This window comes from Bos javanicus, chromosome 5, assembly GCF_032452875.1.
Source record: "Bos javanicus breed banteng chromosome 5, ARS-OSU_banteng_1.0, whole genome shotgun sequence".
Lineage (NCBI taxonomy): Eukaryota > Metazoa > Chordata > Mammalia > Artiodactyla > Bovidae > Bos > Bos javanicus.
Window position 1 is genome coordinate 26,269,432 of NC_083872.1, and position 23,196 is coordinate 26,292,627.

Genomic DNA, 23,196 nt, shown 5'->3' on the forward strand with positions numbered 1-23,196 from the left:
ACGCCCAGCCCTCCCTTGCACCCTGTGGCTGCCTCCCCTTTCCGTCTGTTGAGAGAGGAAGCCAGGGGGTGGCGGGTGCAATCCTGCAGGGCACTGATAAAAGGGCCAGCCCTGCCCCCGCCCCCTGGGGCCACTGCGGTCAGCCCAGCAGGCAAGCAGGCCAGGCAGCCAGCTCCCTCTGGGACCTGTGGCCCTCCCCTGGTTTCACCTCTACCCACCCCGCCCTACTCGGGAAGCTGGTTGCATAACCCGGTAGGGTGTTTGGCAACACGGCTGTGGCTTGCCCTGATGCTGATGGTGGTGTGCACACACACTGGGGTGAGGGTGGGGTGAATTGACCAGAGGTGACAATAAGACAGCCTTTTGGGGGTGCGTGAGCAGCATGGATGAAGAACGGTATAAGAGTAAAGATATGTGGCCATGTTTTTCTCCACACTCTGTCTCTGCCACTTTGGTTGACGCAGGAGGATCTTGGGGCTAGGAAAATCTTAGGTATTCTGCCTTGCCTAGCTGCAGGCACTGTCCAACCCATTCAGGCTCCTAATACCCTGTTAATCTTACATCAAGCAAAGGAGATTTAAGATAGAAGGAGGTTGACTCTAGACAGCAGGAATCTGAAAGGAGGGGACTAAAGGAACCATCCAGACCCCTGGGGGGCTGTAAAGAGTGTTCTTGGACTGCCCTTGAGGTACAGTGGATAGGAATCTGCCTGCCAATGCAGGGGACATGGGTTCGATCCCCATTCTAGGAAGATTCCACATGCCGCGAAGCAACCAAGCCCATGTACCACAACTACTGAGCCTGCATTCAGAGCCCAAGAGCCACAACTACCGAAGCCCATGTGCACCTAGAACCTGTGCTCCGCAACAAGAGAAGCCACTGTAATGAGAAGACCACACACTGCAAGAAAGAGTAGCCCCCACTCTCTGCAACTGGAGGAAGTCCGTGTGCAGCAACAAAGACCCAGTGCAACCAAAAATAATAAATAAATACATTAAAAAAAAAAAGAATGTTCTAGAGGCAGAACACAGCCTGCTAATCCCAGTAACAGCCTCTTCCTATGGGAGGGGAATAGGGTGAGGTGGGAGAGATATCCTGGCCAGCCGCCTAAATGAAGGCTGTCTGTTGACTTAGCTCAGCCTGTACAACCATGTCTGTCCCCGAAAACAAGTAAACTGCTTCAAACATGCCTTTGACTCGCACATGGGATGAAACACAACCTCCCTAGTTTGACTTTCAAGACTTTTACATCTAGCCCCAATCTCCCCAAGCTTATTTTTCACTACTTCCTTCCCCACACTCCACCCTAGGAAACCCTGAGTACTCTTCTCAGTCTGATGCCTCTGGGCTTTCACACCTCAGCTTGGAATACCCTTCTCCCCTCTTTTCCTGATGAACCCTGAGTCATTCTCCACAGCCCAGATCAATTGTCACCTCCTCTGTGAAGCCTGCTCTGAATTTCCCCAACAGTAGTTCAGCTCCATAGGACCTTTTTTTTGTTTTTTTGATGTGGATCATTTTTGAAGTCTTTATTGAATTTGTTACGATATTGCTTCTGTTGTTAATGTTCTGGTTTTCTGGCCACAAGGCATGTGAGGTCTTACCTCTCCAGCCAGGGATCAAACCAGTACCCCTGAATCGGAAGGAGAAGTCTTAACCACTGGCCCTCCAGGGAAGTCCCTCCATAGTACTTTTTATAGACGTTTATTACTGTATCTGACTCTTTGTGGCCCCACGGACTGTATTCTGCCAGGCTCCTCTGTCCATGGGATTTTCCAGGCAAAAATACAGGAGTGGGTTGCCATTTCTTTCTCCAGAGGCTCTTCCCAACCCAAAGACTGAACCCGCATCTCCTGAGTCTTCTGCACTGGCAGGCAGATTCTTTACTACTAGTGCCGCCTGAAAAACCCCAAATTCCCTGCGTAGGCTGTTAATAAGGACACAGACTGTTCTTATTCATCTTTGTGTGGTTCTGGAGTGGGAAACATAGTAGACCCACAACAAATATTTGTTGAATGAATGAATGATAAGTAGACACTCCATAAATATCCATTCATTCATTGGATAACTTGTGTTATAATTGTATGTGCGATGCCACAAATAGTGTCCTGAACTGGTGGCTTTCATTCAGCAAATGTTTGTTGACTATCTGATACCATTGACTATCTGACTAAACTGATACCATTATTGAATCAGCCACAAGTATGACTATCACCACCTCTCATCCCCTCCAATGGGCCCAAATAAATACATAAGCTACCTGAGTGTTCATGTTTGTGACCTAAATTCATACCCAGGTCATCAAGAGATTCTGAACCTGCATGTAACATGCAGTGAAGCCATGGGTCACCTCCTGCCCCACACAGATCATGTATGTAGAATTATGATCTCCTGGGGTAGAGATTCAAATCACTGAACTATGGGTTTGGCATGGGTGTTGATCAAACCCATACACACAGGCTGCAGGTATCACATTGCCTCTTGAGTTGCTTGCTTGTGTTATTGGGTTGGGGGCATCCTGAGAGAGAACTGGGGTGGCTGACATAGTACTGTAATGATGGGGAATACTTGGAAGACTCCCAGAAGCTATTCTTTACCAAGTGGGATAGAATGTTTTCATTATTTTTATAGTGAACACAAGCCTATCACAGAATGCTGGCTGAATGCCAGTCATGTCTTAGGGTGGCACCTGCCTACCTCCCCAGTCAATAACTGCTTCCAATTTATCTTGAATATCATAAGAAAAAAAATAAATAGAAAAAAGTGCAAGCTGCAGCTGTAAGGAGTGAAGCTAGACATAGGAAAGACTTTCCTTAGAGCTGAAAGCTACTAAAAGCTAGGAGGAAGCCAGACTTTTCTCCTAGTCTCTGGAGAAAGATCTGTTTGGCCTGGAACTTGGGTTGTGGCTTGGAGGCAAATGGATGAATGAGTGACTTCCAGGGGTACTTCCTGGCCTGCCCCAGAGCTGCTGTGAATGCTGGCGGGGGGAGGGGACCTGACACCCTACACACATGTCCTGTTCTGTCCAGAGTATGTGGCTGCCCTGTGACTGGGGGGACTGCCTGGAAGAAAGGACAGAGGGCATCTAGGGTCCCCTTTAAGGCAGGTGAATAATGTCCCTGCCAGGCGGCTCTCCCCTACCCCAACTCCCCTCACACACTGACAACAAACCTGGCCAAGAAAGAGGCCTTTGTCCTAGGACATCTGAGGCTGCAGAGGGAGGGGAGAAGGCTACAGGTGAAAGGACACATCAAAGCGGCTGGGCCCCCCTCCCCTGAAAGCTCCCCTACCCCTTTCCCAGAGCCCAGGCTTTCCTGAAATAAAAGAAGTGTCCCGAAGGCCTACCTGCCTAACGACTGGGATGCTAGACATCTGGTCCTTTTCTCCAGCTGCTCTCCACCCTGCCAGGACTCAGTTTCCCTGTCCTGAAGACAGTCAAAGGGGCAAAGGGCAGGGGGTACAACTTGTATGAAGTTTAGAGGTCGCTCTGTCGCTTAGATCATCAGGTTGGAATTCATCATACGCATGGGAGAAACGCAGAGCTGGCTGGACTCCTGGGCTCACACGGAGGGCTGGGAGCCATGTGTGCCCCATGCTGGCCGGGAGCAAGTTGGGGGCGGGGTGTGGGCAGAAACCACACCGGGCTCAAGTTTCCTCTCTTCGCCAGAAGGGGCAGGAGGAGAGGAGGGCCACGGGGAAAGGGGAGGGTTGGAGGAAGGACGGAGAACTCTGGCCGAGGGCTTCAGAGAAGAGGCTGGTGCGCCAGCCCGGAGCTCCCCGCACTCCACACTGGGCGCTCAGCGACCGCCTGGAGCTCCCGGAGCCTTCACACTGGGCGCTCAGAGATGGCCGGGGGGCGGGGCACGGCCCTCCGCGGCTCTCAGAGGTAGCAGGGATCCTCAGCCAGGAGGTGTCAGCCCAGACCGGCCTCATCTCTCTCATCGCTCTCCTCACCTCGCTGGGACCCTGCCACAGGTGCTTGCGGGGCGGGCGGGGAGAACTGCAGTGGATCTGGGGACAGGCTGGGGAGGTGGAGGAGGCAAAGGGAAAGAAGAATCAACTCGCAGGGCGATCCTAGGAGGTCGCAGACCTTACCAGGCTGCCCCTGGTCGAGGAATTTGACAGGTGTGGGAGACCTACGTGGCTTCTTGAGCCCTTTGGGATTCTTGGGGCAAAACGCTATGGATGGGGACCAGACAGTGGTTCCCCGAGGGATGCCTCAGGGGCTGGGGAGTGACCCTGAGTAACCCTTGGGCAGACTGGCTGTCGCTGGACTCTCAGGTATGCGGTACCATCCTTTCACCTACTCCATCCCATCACGCTGCCCTGCCCAGCCATCTGGGGAGGTCTAAGGGAAGTTGAGGAATCTGAAACAGTGGACACCTGGGCGGCTGAGAAGTGTTGTTGCACCAGGATGGGCTGCTAGGGCTTGGAGGTGCTGAGTTCTCGCCTCTCTGTGTGCCTTCTCTTCTCTGGGCCTGGGGCAGTGGGGATCAGCTCGAAGTGGGAGGGAGAGGAAGGCATCCCACTGCAGCATAGTTGCTTCTGACTGGAAATCTTGGCAGCTGAGGAGACAGTCGGCTGGGGACAGTGGCAGAGAGATCACCTGTCACAGCTGCTGGAGCTGAGATTCTCTATCATTGGGCTTCCTAAGGACTGAGGTTGGGGTCTAGTGACTGGGTGATGGGACGGCAGAAACTCGTCCCTCTTTCCCTTGTTCCCATGCACCTGTTTGAGTCATGTGTGACCCCACATATCTTACTGTGCTCAAATCTCTCTCCACACCCTCAACTCCCTCTCCCTCCCCATGGCTCCCTCCACCCACCCCCTTTCCCCTCCATTCTGTTGCTTTCTCTCACTTCTGTGTGCCTCCCTCTCTTTGGAAATTCTTTCTAATCTTTCTAAGCTGCAGGCTGCTCACACATCACTCCACACCCCAGGTTTTACTGATCCCTCCCCATCCTTTCACTGCTTCTGTTGACACCTGGAGAGGAGAGGGAAGTCTAGTAAGCCTCAGAACCCCCTTGTCAAGGTGTTAGAGACCTGGGGCAGCAGATGGGGCCGAATACCTTCCTCTCCACAGCATCCCTCCCCAAATGGTCCTCAGTCTGTATCCTGAAACATAAAGCTCCATGTCATTCTGTGTGTACTCAGGGATTGTGATAAAATCTCTTTGGGTAAGCCAGAATGGTTTAGGATGAGAGTAAAGAGGGTGGATTATATTCCCTGGAGATGGTGTCCATCCTACATGATACGCAGTGTTGGGGAGCAAGATGGGTGTGTGACCTCAAAGTGTGGGCTAAACTGGAAAGTGAGGACCATTTGCTGTAAAAGAAAAGGGACACAGGGAGGCAGGCTGCACTTTCCCAGGACCTCTTCACCTTCTGTACCCTTCGTGATGTTCTATTTGATCTGATTCCTTCTCTCTAAGCTATACCACTGGCTGCCAGCTCCCTGGCCTGTCTTCAGGAAGGTAGGCTCCTAAGACCCAGAGGAGCCTACAGCTGGTGTATAGACCACCACCCATCTCTGAGTGTCTAGGGAAGAACACACTACTCCCTTTTGGCCTGGCACAGACTTGTACCAGAGAGCAGGCTGGAGTTGATCCTGAGGTTCTCCTTAACTGCCTCTTTCCTTACTTCCTGTCTCCCCCAGTGACCCTTCTGGATTCTCATTTCCCTGTCCTAGGGTAAAGGGAGAATTAAATTCCTGGTCTTTATGAGAAGGGGCTGATATCTAGTTTCAGAGACCAGGGCAGCCTAGAACCCAGCCTTGCCTGGATCGAGGTTGTGAAAGAGAAGTCTGGAGATTACTTGCCAGACTTTCTGGTTTTGTGTTCTTTCAAGTAAATCCATATGGTTGGACTGGTTAACAGTTTTCAAAGTACAGTGGGCCTCTGGCACAGAAACACCTACCCAGGCCACTTGTTAAAGTGCTGATTGCCAGGTACCTGTACCTATGAACTCAGTTTTGATGGATCTGGGACAGCTTTCAGAATTCTGTGTTTTCACAAGCACCCCAGGTGAATGCAACCCACAATAAAGTTTGTGATTGCTTGAGCCAGATAAAATCTACTGTAAGGAGGTTCTCCAGGTCTGTCTCCATTTAATGGCAGAGAATGAATAGAAAGCAGTTTACCTCAGATCATGCATGTGGAATGCCAGAGAACCTGGTCTCCTGCCTCCTAGGGCAGGATCTTTGTATTGCACTTAAGAGTCAGATCCGGGAAATTATACAGAGGGACAAAACGGGATGTGTGTGTGTGTGTGAGAAGGACTATGAGGCAAGAGTCATTGTCCCTGCCCCCTAAACCCCTTCTCCATTCACTTTGCCTTTGGGCAATTTCCGCCAGAACCTGGGTGGAGAAGGTGGGGTTCCGGTGTTGAAATGGCATCCTGGACAGACATAAACACCCCGCCCTCTGCCCACTGGCCAAGGGCCTGTGGCAACTCCCAGCTCTAGGGATGGCCATGCAACAAGGAGTGGGCAGGCAGGGACTTGGGGTGATCCTCCTTCGAAAGGACAATTTGCAGCTCTCGTGAATTTTGTGGTGAGTCAGAGTGGATTCCATATTAAATACCTGTGATAGGCCATCCTTGTGGTGATCTAAGGTCATCCAACCCTGTACTCTGTCTGTTCTTCTGTAAGTCTCCCCCACCCACCCAGTCTGCCTGCCTTTATTTCTACAGCAAACATAGGGTACAGTGCGTGGCCCTAAGAGATCAGAGGGCCCCTGCCAAATCTTTTTGGAGTGTCTTGCCAAAGGAAGGGAGAACAGATGAGGGTGAGATGGGTGTCAGGGAATAGGGAGGTGGAGTGAGGAGAAAGGGTGACAGAAAGGAGAAGATGAAGGCAGGGCTGAGGGATTGCTGAGAATGTTGAACTGTCCAAGCAGAGAGGGAGGGACCTCCAAATTCAACTTGTCTCACTCTCTGGTTTTACAAATGAGGAAACAGAGGCTCAGAGAAAGGCGACGGCTTGCCCGACATCTTGCTGCTGCGCAGGTCTGCAACTCCAGCCCAGATCCAAAGCAAAGGGGCTGGAGGGGAGTGAGTATTCAAGTCTCTAAAGAAATATTCCCTAGAAGAGAAAAGAGGCCAAGATTCCACAGAAGGAGCTGACTGAAGCTGCCTGCCAGTAGAGTCTCGGCGTAGCAAGACACGGGAGCAGCACTGGGAAGGCGCCTGGAAGGTGGGACAGGCAGTAGAGTCAGCAACCCTAGGTACCAGACCTGCTCTGCTATTGAGCAGCTTGAGTCTCAGCTTCAGAATGGACCTTATAGGATCTTTGTGAAAATCAATCTCATAAATTAATGCCTATAGACTCCCAGGCTCAGTTCTCAACAAATGCCAAGTAAGTCTTTGCTGTGGTTACTATATGACCTGGTTTGTGGGGTGGGGTATAGCCAAGAGGACCCTTCAGGACACAGGGCAGAGGTCCAGTGTCTCCAGAGACCATTCCTCCTCTGCTGCCTGCCACTGATAAACTTCTTATCTGGCCCAGGCAGGGGAGCCCAGGACCAGGATAGGAGGCGAGGGCAGGGCTGCTATCAGCCAGCAGGCCTGGGCCCTATCTTAGAGAAAGGGAGGGGCTGTCTGCTTGGCTCTTCCCACAACACGCTCCTTGGGGATCCCCAGGCACTCACTCTCAACTTGGAAGGAAAAGACTGAGATCCTAAAACTGAGGGCAGAGGAGGAGATCAGGAGTGATCCCTGATGCTGCTGCAGGAGACAGGAAAAATAAAACCACGACCCTAGGTGATGTGGCTTCTCTCCTGGCCTGTGATACAGTCCTGAGGAGTTAAGCAGTAGGGGAAAGAGAAGGCATCTTATCTGAAAAGAAGATAAAACCTACTGTGCTCCCAGAGGAACTGCCTACAGCCATAGCAGGTGAGGTAGAGATAACACAGCAGAAAAAGGCTTTCTAGCTTAAGGAGTTGTTGATGAGTCCAGCATGAATGGGGGGGTGAGGCGTCTCCTTCCCTCAGGTGAAGCTGGAGGGAGCCGCTCCGTGCATGCGCGCGTGTTCAGTCGCTCAGTCGTGTCAGACTCTTGGTGACCCCATGGACTGTAGCCCGCCAGGGTCCTCTGTCCATGGGATTTTCCAGGCAAGAATACTGGAGTGAGTTGCCATTTACTCCTCCAGGGGATCTTCCCCACACAATGATCAAACCCAAGTCTCCTGCATTGGCAGGTGGATTCCTTACCACTGCGCCACCTGGGAAGCCCAGCTGCTCAATGAAGAAGGACAAAACTGCTGACCCATGGCAGGAGAGGCCCTAACCCTTGTTTCTCCTTTGATACAGGTTGCTGGGACCATCTGGGCTCTCGGGACCTCGGACCAGGCCCTGGCCCAGTAGGATGTCCCCGTGTCCTCCACAGCAGAGCAGGAACAGGGTAACACAGCTGCCCATTCCGGAGCCAGGTGAGATGGAACTGACTTGGCAGGAGATCATGTCCATCACTGAGCTGCAGGTAAGCCAGGTAGTGGGGAATGAGGTGGTAGGGGGAGGAAAAAGCAACAAAACAGGGAGTCTGGCTGGGATTGAGGCCCTGGGTGTGCGTGGCAGGGGCTGGTGCTGGAGCAAGCAGAGCCCAGGGTCTCAAGATAGAGATTTTCTGGACACTGTGAAAAGAAGGGCTGGAGTCGAAGAGATCTGGAGGGAGGGCCAGAGCGTTGAGGGGGAGGGGTGCGGATGAGCAGGAGATAGCAGTGGTGGGAAGGAAGGATCTGATTGGGGGTGCAAGCTCTCTGGGCAGCCACTCTGCTCACGTCTCTCTACCTCACCTCCTGCCCCGCCTTCCCTTCTTCACCTTCCTCTGTTCTGCCCTCTTCCAACCCTGCCCATCTTCGTTCCTCATTTCCCCCCACTGTCCTCAGCAGCTGGGCCCCTTTCCCTCAGGTAGCAGAGCTGTAGTTCAGGGGCCTCAGGAAGGTGGGGGGTGGGGTCAGGCTATGCCGGGGTCCTTTCCTCCTGCTACTTGGACAAAGGGGTGTCTGTTGGCCTAACAATGATGCCTTTGTCCCCAGCTGGGCTGGAGCAGGGTGGCTCCCCGATGTGGGTTGGGGGCCCAGTTCTCCCCGGCATGTTCTCTCCTCCTCTCTGCACCTGGGCAGGGACAGAGGGACTGGAGGGGAAAGGGCAGAGCTGACGGAGGCTCCCTGAAGTAACTCTCTGCCCCAGACCTGGCACTGTGCCCACTCCATTCTCTCCTGCCGCCAGCCTGGGCCCTCAGGATCTGCCCTAAGCCCTCTTCCCACACAGCAGCTCCCTCTGCTGGGCACCCGGGGCATGGCCAGGGTCTGAACTTGACCCTTTGACCCTAGATAATGGCAGCAGGAAAAGGGTTCCAAGGGTCATCGTGGAGTGACTCCTTGTCTTCCTGAAGGAAATAAAGGGACAAGAGACATCTCGAGCCAGTAAGAACTTCTCCCGAAGAGGAGGGGATTCCACAACTGTTGCGGCATTAGGTAGTCCTTTCTGAAGTCTGACTTCAGCGAGTGCCCTTCCTGTTTAAGCCGCTTTCTTCATGAACTTACTCTGTCACAACTTTGCCAGAAGCTTTCAATGATTATTAGCAACTTTCTGTTCCCTTGTGATTATCTCACTGGTTCTTTCAGTGGGACTCAGATTGGTTCTGAGAGAGAGATGGTTTCTTCTTTTCCTCAGCCCATCTACAAACCTCTTGGTGTCTTTTCTTGCAGGGTCTGAATGCTCCAAGTGAGCCATCGTTCGAGCCCCCAGCCCCTGTCCCATACCCAGGGCCCCCACCGCCTCCAAGTTACTGCCCCTGCTCTATCCACTCGGAGCCTGGCTTTCCCCTTCCTGCACCACCTTATGAGCTCCCAGCACCCACGTCTCATGTCCCAGACCCTCCGTACTCCTATGGCAGCAACATGACTGTACCAGTCTCCAAGCCACTGACCCTCTCGGGCCTGCTCAGTGACCCCCTCCCAGACCCCTTGGCCCTCCTGGACATTGGGTTGTCAGCGGGGCCATCCAAGCCCCAAGAAGACCCAGAATCTGACTCAGGATTATCCCTCAACTATAGCGACGCTGAATCTCTTGAGTTGGAGGGGACGGAGGCTGGCCGGCGTCGCAGCGAGTATGTAGAGATGTACCCAGTGGAGTACCCCTACTCACTAATGCCCAACTCCTTGACCCACCCCAACTATGCCTTGCCACCTGCCGAGACCCCCTTAGCCTTAGAACCCTCCTCTGGCCCTGTGCGGGCCAAGCCCACTGCACGGGGGGAGGCAGGGAGTCGGGATGAGCGGCGGGCCCTGGCCATGAAGATCCCCTTCCCTACGGACAAGATTGTCAACCTGCCAGTAGACGACTTTAACGAGCTGCTGGCGCGGTACCCGCTGACAGAGAGCCAGCTGGCCCTGGTCCGGGACATCCGAAGGCGGGGCAAGAACAAGGTGGCTGCCCAGAACTGTCGCAAGAGAAAGCTGGAGACCATCGTGCAGTTGGAGCGGGAACTGGAGCGGCTGGGCAGCGAGCGGGAGCGGCTTCTCCGGGCCCGAGGCGAAGCCGACCGGACCCTAGAGGTCATGCGCCAACAGCTGACGGACCTGTACCGTGACATTTTCCAGCACTTACGGGATGAAGCAGGCAACAGCTATTCCCCTGAAGACTATGCGCTACACCAGGCTGCTGATGGGGCCATCTTCCTGGTACCCCGGGGGACCAAGATGGAGGCCACAGACTGAGCTGGCCCGAGGGGATGGGACTGGTGATGGGGGTTTCCTTCATTCTCTTCTGATAAAGGTCCTCCCCATCCATGAGGCCCAGTGGGAGCTGAGTTCTGTAGACCAGGAGGGGACCACAGCTGGAAACCCGGCATTTGGAAGGTCCGAGGTGTGTTCAGTGAGACTTGCCTGGAGGCAAGGATGTGAGGGGAGGGCTGGAATCTCTCTTCAGTGGTTCAGTTTTCTAGGTTTCCAGTCTCGATTGAGCTTTGGTATATAAAGCACTCTATGGAAACGGCCTTGTGCGGTCTTCTTTTTCGAGGGAGGGTGATGAAGTGGGGTGCTCCACAGACCTCACTGCCTGTTGGTGGTGGGGAGGGTGTTCTGCTGAGCTTGCTCCTCTCTCTCCCCTATGACTGTAGGAGACGGGACACACGACAGTTGGGCCTGAGCAGTGTGATCTACCACTTTTAAACCCCTTCTCAGAGCCAGAGGCCATGATTTGAGGAGCCCCATCTTCTTCAGTGGCCCCCTATTTATAGAGCTAGGATTGCTGCTGGAGCTGGCTAGACCCTCTCTGTAAGAGGTTCCCGAGTGTTAGGACTGAAAAGCCTAGAATGCCCACAGGACAGGCCTTTCTTGATTGGAACAAGAGAATTGGATTGGAACCCAACTTTCACCCTGATACTGGGAAAGACTGAGTGTAAGAGAAGGGGGTGACAGGGGAGGGGGTAGTTGGATGGCATTACGGGCTCAATGGACATGAGTTTGAACAAATTCCAGGGGTGAAAGACAGGGAAGCCTGGCGTGCTGCAGTTCACAGGGTCTGAGCCGAACACCACTGAGTGATCAAGTTTTAGAGGACTTCACACACCCAGGACTGGTAAAACTTGCTCCACAGCAACATACCATGTGCATTTTGGTTAAATCATCCATCTCCCTGGTTATGTTAGATATTACCCAATTCTTGTTTTAGTGTGCTGCCCTTCCCCCACCCCCTACTTCCCCTTCTATATCTTTAAAGATCTAGGGCCTTTTGCTAGTATGTTTTTTAGAACAATTAAGTTTCAAACTCCCTCCACACACCTTTGTCCTGTTGCTTGGATTTGGGGCAGTTCCCAATCTTCCTGATCACTAGATTATATAAATTACCTCTTTGGAGTATTTTGCTTCTATTTAACATTTCTATTCCATTTCACTAGAGAAACCTTACTTCCAAGTTCTTGATACTCATTAGTTTTAAGACAAAAAAAAATCAGAAGTGATTGAAATAAAAACTTAATGGCTACAGATTCAGAAAAAGTTGGTCTCCAGTGAACAAAAACTTCCTAATAGATCTGAAGACAGTCCAACTTGTCAACTTTCTCAAAAACTTGAAAATGTGAGGTCAGGTAGTTTGAGATAGCAGACTCAAGATTTTTCATTCAAATCAAAGCCACAAAAATGGTAATTGAGACTAGACATTTATTCAACAAATTATTTAATAGGCACATAATAAGCTCCAGGTATTGTTCTAGGCACTGGAGATACTGCTCATGGAGGTACACTAGTGGGAAAGACTTCTCAGACACATATATTCATCAGTAAGTACTTCAGGTGAAAGATGGAAGGGTGGGTCACAAAAACTGGTTATTTCATATAAAAAATGGGGAATTTCCTTACTCGTAATTCTGGTTAATAATGGACCCATGGATTCACAAGCTTTCTTTTACCAAAGATGGAAACAGGCTAGAGAAAAATACAAGCACTTGCTCAGAGTTAAACTACTGCTTTCAAACACATTTCTAGGCTTATTACCTTTGTGAAGGTGAAGTACCTCCTTTACTTGTGGCTCTTTTTGAAGCTGGAAATAATTGACCAATAAAAGCTTGTTCACTCCTGGATGAGGTCCACTATGCTCAAGAACTTAACACTAATAAGGAATGAGGGTCCAATTCTGGTGTACCAGACACCTGGCTATCATTAATTCCTCTATTTCCCATTCTCAAACTTCATCTGGTAAAGAACAGGCAGCATCAAGTTATTTACCGTAAATATCATGAAGGAAGACAAAGAAAACAAGGCACAAAACCAAGTTAAATGCATTTTATTTTTTAAGTTCATTCACAAAACTGAATGATTGATTCAAGCTGCACAGCAGGTAGTAAATAACTGCATGGCAGTGACAAATCAAGCACCAAGAGGCTCAGATAAAGGTCCTCATAAGGATGTTTCTGCAAAAAGAAAAAAGAAAAGTACATAAGCAGATGAAAGAATCTACCATTATACCCATTCTCTTCACTGAGAATCCCATTGTTTTAATAGTGTTTGCTGGCTAGTCTATTAGGTAGATAACAGATCAAGCTATGAGACCTCTCTAGTCTATGAGGGACAGCTTGTCATTTTTCTTTAATACTAAACACTGTTGCTTTATAAAAGCTTACCTTTTTATCCATGAGCTTGGCCTGAAGTTTCTGGATTTTTTAAAGAGTTGATATGCCTGTGATAGCAGAGTCCTCCCTAGAAAAGTAAACAGCCTTTAGAACTAGCTTTTTTTCTGAGACAAGTTCCATCTCAGGCTAACCCCCCACCTCCCACTAACGGCCCACCCAACCTCCCACAAGCATTTGGGGGAAGATTCTAATATTACTTTGAGCCATTGTTTTAAGGAAATAGATCAAAGGAAGGTAAGAAATATAGAAATTAAAGGGTAAATATATATCACAGTAGAGGTAATTTAAAAAAGTGCTCACTTCCTTCATTTGGGAGCCACCAAGAGTAGGGTGTCAATTTAAAGCAACTCAGTTCCAGAAAAACCAAGTTCAGCTTAACTGGACTAGTTTTGGCTCAATATATTAAGGAAAATGAGAAGGCTGGATTTTAGAGAGCTATATGGATGTAAGTAAAATCTGTTCTTACCTATCAGCATAGCAATAAAACCTTTTCTCCTGGTTCTGACTGCTAGTCCTAAGAGTCAGGTGTGCCTTACTCTTGTCTGCCTCCTTCCTTGCGATGGTCACTGAAACTTCTCTCTCCTAGCTTTCATGGAGTGCCGTGGCCTGCCCCTGGCTTATCTGTACTCCACATACCACAAGTGTCTACTCTCAGCTGTAGAGTGTCTGGGCTCGGAGCCATTCGCGCTATACTTGCTAGCAGTTCCTAGTAGCTGAAACATCTCTCCTGGATCTTTAAAGGCATTGTCACGAATCCTGAGGTATCTGCAAACTCCCTCAATAGTTAAGGTTCCACCTGCCATTGCAAACTCAGCCAATATCAAGCCCATGGAACTATTACCCATGCTTTCCCACCCACCTCCACCTCCCACCCAACCCCACCCCAACCCCACCCCCCAACTTCCAGGTAACACACCCATGGGATGGAGTACACAATCCTAGTGGTAAACAATTATCTATACTACTAGGTACAATGGCACTGAAATTGAGGGCACCAAAGCGAGGGCTCAAAGGAAGCTATGTACAAATAACAATGATTGGATAATAACGTTATAAAGATTTTAAAAGTCATTTTCTATACAAGCAACATTTTAGGATGGTTGTGTGATCTTGTGCTGTATTTAAAGGAAAACTGCAGTTAGCATGTATTTAAGTAGACAATATGGTTTCTCACCACATGAAATTCTAATCTCCATATAGTAAGTGGTCAATCCATAAACCTCTATAAAGACCCACCCAACCAGGACAGAAAGAAACTGCAGTTTTCCTTTAATGTAAGCCTTTTTTTTGTGTTGAATAAGATTCTTAATGGCACTAGTCAGTTTTAAAAAAGGTCTTCCCCCAAACTTCTAATTTGTGGATTTACGAGGTGGCATTAGCCAGCAGCTGGTTTCTATTCTCTGGCAGAGTTTTGAACTTGAATTGATAGAAGCATTCAACATCAGGGGTAGAGGGTAGGGAAGGTCCAAAACTCTGCCAGTCCCGAATCCATACAGTTGTCATTCCATTCAAGAGGGTATTAAATCTTTTATTGATTACACATGATAATGGATGATACACAAGCTTCATTCCCATCTATAACTTTATCTGGTACCATAATTCAATTTAGATATATTGCATAGGATGTGCCAACAATCATTAATAACCAAAAAAAATAAAAAAAAAAACTCCATGACTTTGCATGGGTGACCCTTTTAACGGTGGACTCCAGGTCACAACACAGTAACTGTCAGTTCAACTACACCAAGGTTCTGAAGACAACAGCTTCTCCACCAAGCAGGTTGTAAATAAATTTCAAATGGAACCTGGCATCACCCTGAAGGAATTCTAACTTCACACTGTTGGGGTAGTTTACCAAAATGGCTTCAGAGTAGACTAACTTTACACAGCACATTAAAAAAAAAAAAAAAGACATTTATTCAGCGTCATGATCAGACTATTACATTTAGCAATCAACAGCATGGGTGCAAAAAAAAAAATCTACATTAAAACCCTTTGTTGGAATGCTTTACACTTTCCACAGAACAGAAACTAAAATAACCTGTTATACAATTAGTCACAAGTACAGTCCTCGAGTTTTTTGCCCATACACATGAGTATTGTCTAAAACATGTCTTCTTTGTAGCAGCTAGGCCCTGCCACCACTGTGCTTGGCTGAGTTCACAAATCTGTTGTAACCTGTAGCTTCCCTGTCACTTCTCTGGCTCTCCTCTCCTGCTAAGCTTTGTTTCCTGTTGAACAATATGGAATAAAGTTGTTAATCTAAACATATTAAGACTCAAGGCTACAATCCAATAGCAAGTTGTTTCCCACAAATTTTGCTGATCTGAATATTAACTTAATATCCACAATTTTACTGTAATTATAATGTTAACTATGTTGCACTGCTCAGCTATATTAGGGTTACTGGGTTCATTATAAATTACAATTAAGTGAGAATAACAACAAAAAAAGGTGTTCACTTACCTGGCAGTAATTAAAACCTTCTGCCACTGCCATAGCTACTGCTGCTGCTGGAGCCACCATAGCCACCTAAGAACAAAATTTATTCTCTTAAGCTTTAGAAGTACGAATAGTAACGATGTTTTTATAGTTGGGGCTTAACCTATTTACATTGTTTAAGTTGAAAATCACAGGTTGGGGGAGCCCAACTCAAACTATTTTAACTCAGTCATTTAAAATTTCCTCAACGTTTTAAATTGTCAGCATTTTGTTTTCCCCATTTCCTAAACAATATTAGTTTAGCCCTCCAATACAACATATATACCATACCTTGGTTTCGTGGTTTGGCAAAGTATTGGCCTCCACCACCATAGGGGCCAGAACTTCTGCCTCCAAAGTTTCCTCCTTTCATGGGTCCAAAATTTGAAGATTGATTGTTGTAATTGCCAAAATCATTGTAGCTTCCGCCACCTCCAAAATTGCTTCCTAAGAATGGAAAAGAGGACCTTTATATGTTATTCAGGGAAAATGAGAAATCCTAGTGTTCAGGGTAAAAAAGTTGCTTGATCTGCCTTGCTCCCAAACTTCTGTGGCTCCAATTTCAATCATCTTTGTATTTCATGTGCAAGGCACTCAATTGAATAATCCAATTAACTAAAACTTCACCCAACTCACCATGGCATAACAAAAGGTACACATTCTCTCGCCTTTAAGGCCTTCACCCAGCCAGGGGCACAGCAAACACATGCTGGATACATCAACTAAGCGCCTAAGATCCCAAGAGTTAACACTAAATCCTGCTAGACGCTAATCTAATTCCAATTGAAGACACCACTATCCACTTAACCATCTATCTATTTGGGAGTGAGGCGGCCCCAGCTTAAAGCTAGGAGGAGGTAGCATTGCAAGCCCATTAAAAAAAAGTACCATGCAGCACAACACACAATGCTTTAAAACCATCAAATCCTCCTAAGGATAAACTCTAAAAGGCTAATCTAGCTATTGCACCAAGTACTTGGATCACTGGATACCTACCACTACCACCGCCAAAGCCGCCTCCGCCTCCACCGTTGTTATAGCTGTCATAGCTGCCACTCCCGCCATAGCCACTGCCCTGGTTTCCATAACCCTGTCCACCACTTCCATAGCCTCTGCTTCCTCCAGAGTAACCAGGGCCGCCTCCTCCATAACCACCTACAAGAATACAAGTCTTCTCAATAAGACAAAAGTATTCAGCAGTCAAATTCTGTGCAAGCATGGCTAAAGGCCTGCTCACAACATGCTATTAGATCATTGTTGAGCTTATCATGCACTAGGGTTTTAGTCTCTACTAACCTATTCTAAAGGTTGCCAAAATTTTTTACCTGTGGTTCTTTAAAAAAACTTACCGTCATTACCAAATCCATTATATCCATCCCCACTGCCACCATATCCGCCACCACCACGGCTGCCACCAAAGCCACCTAGAAGAAAATGGAATTTAAAAACCAGGTCTAAAGTATGTGGACTGCATACAAGTTACCTTATATTAAGTACAAATTTAAGGAAGCATTCAATTAGAACTATTCCCATATTTAACAGTTACTGGTTAGAGAGGAGCCAGAACTATATCTGGATTAAAATGTAACTTTCAACAAGTCATCAGGGGATCATTACCATTTTACCATTAACTCTTTATTAGTAAACTATAGCCAAACATACCTCGACCACTGAAGTTTCCTCCACGACCAAAGTTGTCATTCCCACCAAAACCACCTCCACGACCGCCACCAAAGTTTCCAGAACCACTTCGACCTGAAGAATCAAGATGAGGTGTTGGGCTATACAGACAGACTGTAATTATTCAAAATTATGTTTACGGTTTAGTTAAGTAGCAAACTCACCTCTCTGGCTGGATGAAGCACTAGCCATCTCTTGCTTAGACAGGGCTTTTCTCACTTCACAGTTGTGGCCATTCACAGTGTGGTATTTCTGAACTACACGATTTTGGAAATAAACAGGTCATCTCAGAATTCAGTATACAGCATAGATTTCAGAACCGTTAACAAATGCCAGCCACCTGATACTTACTGACAATCTTGTCTACGGAGTCATGGTCATCAAAGGTTACAAAAGCAAAGCCTCTCTTTTTGCCACTGCCTCGGTCAGTCATGATTTCAATTACTTCAATTTTCCCGTACTGTTCAAAATAATCTCTCAGGTGATGTTCTTCAGTGTCTTCTTTAATGCCACCAACAAAAATCTTTTTCACAGTTAAGTGGGCACCAGGTCTTTGAGAATCCTAATGTAAGAAAAATTAACCTATGTTATTGAAACCTATTTAAGTTAGGAATATTAAGTCTATTATACCCCCACATGTAAAGTCCTCCTAGTGGAAATCTTTCAAATGACTAATGCAAGAAGGAAAAAGGTACTTACTTCTCTTGAGACGGCCCTCTTTGGTTCCACAACTCTTCCGTCCACCTTGTGTGGCCTTGCATTCATGGCCGCATCCACCTCCTCCACCGTGGCATACGTGACAAACCCGAAGCCTCTGGAGCGCTTGGTGTTTGGATCCCTCATTACCTTAAAATGTTTAATACGTGTTAAGACCCCCGAAATGGTTGACTTTTCTACCTTGACTAAGGTTAACAAGAAACTTTATTACCAACAGTTTATCTCAAGTCCTTCCTTTTCCCATTAACCATCTGCAGTAAATTAGTTGGGTGCTTTTTTACTCAGTTAAAGCCACTCCATACTTACAGCTACCATCCTATTAGCATTCAAACAACAACCGCAGAAACTTAAGCCAAGGAAACCAACTAGTTCTACAGCCCTTTGTCTCTTTCGAGTCTTACCACACAGTCTGTGAGCGTTCCCCATTGCTCAAAATGGCTCCTCAGACTCTCATCGGTTGTTTCAAAGCTCAATCCTCCGATGAAGAGCTTCCGCAGCTGTTCGGGCTCTTTGGGAGACTAGGAGAGGAGGAGGGGAAGAATTAAGCAGGGCTATAACGCAAATTATCTTTCAGTTGCAAGAAAACAGATAGCAACGTACGAAGCACTTATTGTTCCTTTGGGGCGCAACAAACCACGTGTTTCTCCCCACTGGGGGAGGCAAGATGTTGGGGGCTGGGTGGGCTCGGAGGCTCTGAGCGCATGCGTCCCTTACTCTCCCTCCGACGCACGCGCAACAAAAGGACTAAGAAAGAAAACTACATGGCCCACATCCGTCTGTAGCTGCTCTTTTAAAAAGCAGCCCATTGGGACAAGGTAAAAAGCAGACTAAATGTGCCTAAGAGTTTTGCAAGGGGCACCGAGCAGGCGTGATTGCTAAGGGTCGCAAGACAGCAGCCTCATGGCGACGAGGACAAAATGGCGACCTCAACTTAGGGAGGGGGAGGCCCGGGCAGCGATCGAAGAACCGTCGACAGGGCTGGGGCAAGCAGGCAAACAAACTGCACCCTGCTAAACTCAGGAAAGGAAGAGGAAAGGATATTCAGCTGGGGAGGGCGTCTTACCCACCTCTGATTTAGACATGATGGCAGTGGAGGCGGGGAAGACTTCAACGATGCTTTCTCGGCGGCGTCCACGGGCAGAAAGGAGTAACCTCACGAATGTATCTGCCAGCCTACCTTCGGCCTCCCTTTTTTATCCCGCCTCCGCGCTTTCGGCATTGGTAGACTCCGCCCCCGAATAGCTCTGATTGGATATTTGAAACAGCTTTCCCCTACCATTGGTCTCTGGTGTTGCATTGCTGTGTAACGTCATCCATTTGGGCGTTCTACGCAGTCTCCACCCCTCGGGGTCTATTGGCTCTCGAGTAATATTATTCTTAACTAGTGTGATTGGCTAGTAATTCAATCATTCATGTTCGAATGTACTTAAGTTATTTAAAGAAACTTTTTAATCCTCTACGGCCTTAAATGTTATATTCAGTTTACCTGGCAAACCATGATTAATACTATACATCAGAAAAGCAGTTAGCAAGTTACAATAGTTTCTTTTTTTGACAACGAATGCCTGCTGAGCGCATGTGTAGGAAAATGGCGAGTTTACGCAGGCGCGTAAGAAGTTCCGTTTGGCGCTAGGAACACGTGAAATGGCGGGCAGAAGACGGCGGCGAACCTAAGGCGCCTGCGTAGTGGCGGGAGTTGGGCCCCTTTTGCGCAGGCGTAATGGGCGGGGAAAGGGTCCGGTCTCAGGATTGGTCGCGCAGGCGCAGGGAAGGATCCGTTTTGGCGGGCGGTTGGCGTTGCGCAGAAGGCGGCAGCGGCGGTGGCTTGTGGTCTCACCACAGAAGAACAGGGGAGACGTTAGCGTGAGTGGTCGGTCTCGATCCCGGGTAAGTGGCGGACAGTCTTGCCTACGCATACGAGGTCTTGAACCGACTCCAATTGGTCCCGTTATTGTGTGTAATGAATGGACCGCGGGGGTGGGGGATCGTGAAGGGGGAGCGGTGGGTCCACCCAACCAATGGAAGAACAGGGGCGGGATGTTTTATCCCCGTAGGTTCTGTGGAGCTTTGCAGCCGAAGAGTTTGACTGGCGAGTGTATAGGCCAATTGGGTCTGCCTTTAGCTGCCGACTGACCGGTCCTTGGGCCATCGGTATGTAGGAGGAGGGCTTGCTCCTCCTGAGCAGCGGCTCACTGAGCCAATGAGCACGAAGCGCGCGGTAGGTTGGGCTCCTCGGAGAGGCAGCGGTTTGACTCCAGTGGGGGATGCGGGAGTCGAGCGCTTAAATGGATAGACCAAATCTGGAGCCAGTAGGCACACAGCCTATTGAAAGCGCTCGGGCTGACTGCCCAATCAGCGCTCCAGCAGAGGGAGGTCTTAGATTTGGGGATGCGAGGATGAGGAGTCACTGCCTGCGATGTCGCGTGGGGGTGGGTATTTTATCCACAATGGTTTGAACGAAGCCTTTGAGCTTCCAGGCCACACACTTATCTGGTAGGGAAGCTGTAAGTTTGGTACTGAATGCCTGAATTTTGGCTTTTGTTTTCCCACATCGGTACATCCCACAATCCCACATTTTTAGGTTGGGGGGTGGGGACAAGGAATGTTTTTTGACTTTGAGAACTTCTTTACGAAGACTGCCTTGAAATATTAGAAAGTGTAGGATAAATCTCTTTGTACTGTTGCGGAAAGGTACCCAGGAAAAGTCAACATAATAGTAATAATGCATATTTCCACGGACAAAGAGATTTGTAAATCCATAGAAAAAGTTTTGGCAAGCTAACATAACAAAGGGTGTTACCTCCAGGGTTACAGTGGGATGGAGACAGGTTGGATCTCCAATGTTTAAATCTTTGCAGGGATAATAATTTGTAATTAAAGTTAAAATTTAAAGCCAATTGTTTTTGTGTTTTTTAGTTACAAGCAAGTACTTCTCACCTCAAAAAAGTGCTGTTTTTCTGTTAAGAACTAAGGTGACCCTCGATTTTAAAATGCAAATTTTGAAAAGGTGACTCTGAGTACTTGCTAGGCATCATGCTAAATGTTTTACAAGCATTGCCCATGTCTCCAGAGTCTTTTAAGTTCTTCTCTGAGCATCTTTTCTCTGCATCTGTATCTCTCTCTTTAATCCATTACAGATCTCCTAAGCCCTTTCTGCTGTTCCTTTGAGGACATCTGGATTTAGATAAAAAAACAAGTTGCTTAAGGAGGTTAATGCTTAGGATGTTGGAGATAGGACTCATTCATCACCTGGGTTGTTTTTTTTTTTTTTGCCTTTTGATTTTATTTCCTTCAAAGTATTTTATAAGTAGTCCATATCGTGTTGGTAATGGCCATTCTACTGTGTCCAGTATTTTTTAGTAAAATATTTTAATTACATATTGACTGTATCAGAGTCTATACTGCTCTATTATTTACTGATTTATTGTCAAAGAGAAAATCTTTAAATATTGTAATAAATTCAGATCCACATGAAATACTGTTATGAGTAGAGACTTTTCTGATATACAAAAGGAAGATGATTTTAACTGAGCTTATTGTGAACAGAGGAGAGATTTTCCTGTTTGGCACTTGCAAAAGGAAAACCTATTTTGTACTTGCTTGTAAGCTGTTTGTAGGTATTCTAATAATGTAACTACTTCATTTATAACATTTATAAGAACTAAAGTGGTAACAGATTAAGGGTGAAAAAAAGTGAAAGCTTTGGTTGTTCAGTCCTGTCTGACTCTTGCAACCCCATAGACTGTAGCCTGCCAGACTTCTCTGTCCATGGAATTGTCCAGGCAAGAATACTGGAGTGGGTAGTTATTCCTTTTTCCAGGGGATCTTCCCGAACCAGGGATCGAACTCGGGTCTCCTGCATTACAGGCAGACTACCGTCTGAGCCACCAGGGAAGCCCCATCTGTCCCTGATTTATTTAGGTTTGAAAGGAATACAGTTTTGATCTACTACAGAGTTTTTCAGTCTCAGCGATATTGACATTTTGAGCTTAATAAATGCATCTCACCTCCCCCACACCTCTTCTTGGGACAATCAGAATGTCACCAAATGTCCTTTGAGGGAAGAGTGCAAAATCTCCACTTGAAAACCATTGATCTGAAATGACAGATGGTAGAATCAATTATCTTGTCAAAATCTTTTATTTTACCAATTGGAATTTAGAGATAAGATGGGTGAAGTGTTTAGGAAATGTTGATTCTCTCTTCAGATGTAGAGTGATCACTGTTTGATTGGATAAAAGGAAAGCTACATTAACGTTTTTACCATTTCTTTCCATTTAAACACTGATTGCATCTTGTGTTTGGCTTCCTAAAATAATGGCAAATAAGTTTTTGGAGAGGTAGACTTTGCTTCAGATGCCTCTTACATTCTCATCTGACTTAATCCTCTTTCCTTTAAAGTTTCACTATACAAACATACGCAAAGCATTCTGACATTTTCTCATTTATAGTACTCTATTTCATTTTTTTAAAAACACAGGTTGATTTCTGCTGAACTGATTTTTCAGCTGTTTAGAGACCCATACTTTGGGGGAAAAGAATTACTGACTTGAACAGGTAAACCAAAACATGCCTCCCTAGGTTACTCTCTGAGTAGATTCCTTTCATCTCCAGCCCTGCCTACTTTGGTCTATAAACAAATTAATCAGTGATCCTTAATTTGATGTTTTTTAATGGTATGTTTTTATTTGAAAAATTTCAGGAATTGTACCTAGACTTTTTGGTTTACTGTGATGTGTGAATAAAAGTTGCTTGTTTTATTGTAAGTTCTCTTACACTGTCATAGTTAATAGGTCTGATAAACATTTCTCTCTGGTGGGGAAATTTTGGTGAGTAGTTTTTAATTGAAATCTGAGACTATCATATTGAAAATCCTAAGTTTAGACTTATTTCTTGCTTTTGGAGAACTTGGTTTGATTGTTAACTTGTACAGTCTGTTAACAATACAAAATGCTGAGTCTGTGTTACACAAATTTCAGACACTTGTGCTTAGAACTTAGAGGCATATCCTGTTGCATCCAAACATAAAATGATTGTTGCTGCTGCTGCTACTAAGTCGCTTCAGTCGTGTCCGACTCTGTGCGACCCCAGAGATGGCAGCTCACCAGGCTCCCCCGTCCCTGGGGTTCTCCAGGCAAGAACACTGGAGTGTGTTGCCATTTCCTTCTTCAATAAAATGATGGTTATCTAA

At 47.3% G+C, this 23,196-nt stretch overlaps 3 protein-coding genes across 11 annotated transcripts in view; 2 read left to right on the forward strand and 1 right to left on the reverse strand.

The window, feature by feature from the left end:
* Positions 1-3,719: 3,719 nt before the first annotated feature.
* On the forward strand, positions 3,720-15,047 carry NFE2 (nuclear factor, erythroid 2). 5 transcript variants are annotated; one of them, XM_061415804.1, is made up of 4 exons: positions 3,912-3,975; positions 6,957-7,353; positions 8,306-8,474; positions 9,706-15,047. In XM_061415804.1, exons 2-4 carry the CDS (start codon positions 7,313-7,315, stop codon positions 10,714-10,716), a joined length of 1,221 nt encoding a protein of 406 aa, XP_061271788.1. In that variant the 5' UTR covers positions 3,912-3,975; positions 6,957-7,312; the 3' UTR covers positions 10,717-15,047. The 5 variants fall into 5 exon arrangements, with proteins under 5 accessions (XP_061271787.1, XP_061271788.1, XP_061271789.1 ...); XM_061415805.1 differs by lacking the exon at positions 3,912-3,975 and adding an exon at positions 7,638-7,889 and having other exon boundaries at positions 3,998-7,353; XM_061415803.1 differs by lacking the exon at positions 6,957-7,353 and having other exon boundaries at positions 3,720-3,975.
* On the reverse strand, positions 12,766-19,187 carry HNRNPA1 (heterogeneous nuclear ribonucleoprotein A1). 4 transcript variants are annotated; one of them, XM_061415820.1, is made up of 12 exons: positions 19,073-19,187; positions 18,407-18,523; positions 17,988-18,134; positions 17,640-17,850; positions 17,453-17,545; positions 17,271-17,363; positions 16,958-17,032; positions 16,605-16,763; positions 15,900-16,055; positions 15,594-15,659; positions 13,119-15,358; positions 12,766-12,908 (listed from the first exon to the last, which is right to left on the reverse strand). In XM_061415820.1, exons 1-10 carry the CDS (start codon positions 19,085-19,087, stop codon positions 15,604-15,606), a joined length of 1,122 nt encoding a protein of 373 aa, XP_061271804.1. In that variant the 5' UTR covers positions 19,088-19,187; the 3' UTR covers positions 12,766-12,908; positions 13,119-15,358; positions 15,594-15,603. The 4 variants fall into 4 exon arrangements, with proteins under 4 accessions (XP_061271804.1, XP_061271805.1, XP_061271808.1 ...); XM_061415821.1 differs by having other exon boundaries at positions 13,119-13,194; positions 19,073-19,182; XM_061415824.1 differs by lacking the exon at positions 16,605-16,763 and having other exon boundaries at positions 13,119-13,194.
* Positions 19,188-19,738: 551 nt separating this feature from the next.
* The window catches only part of CBX5 (chromobox 5), a 34,614-nt gene continuing 31,156 nt past the window's right edge, over positions 19,739-23,196 (forward strand). Inside the window, exons 1-2 of one of the 2 annotated variants that reach the window (XM_061415832.1) lie at positions 19,739-19,892; positions 20,060-20,156. The gene's annotated coding sequence lies outside the window, so the exon portion shown is untranslated. The remainder of the gene's footprint in view (positions 19,893-20,059; positions 20,157-23,196) is intronic. The other variant, XM_061415830.1, reaches the window with a different exon arrangement.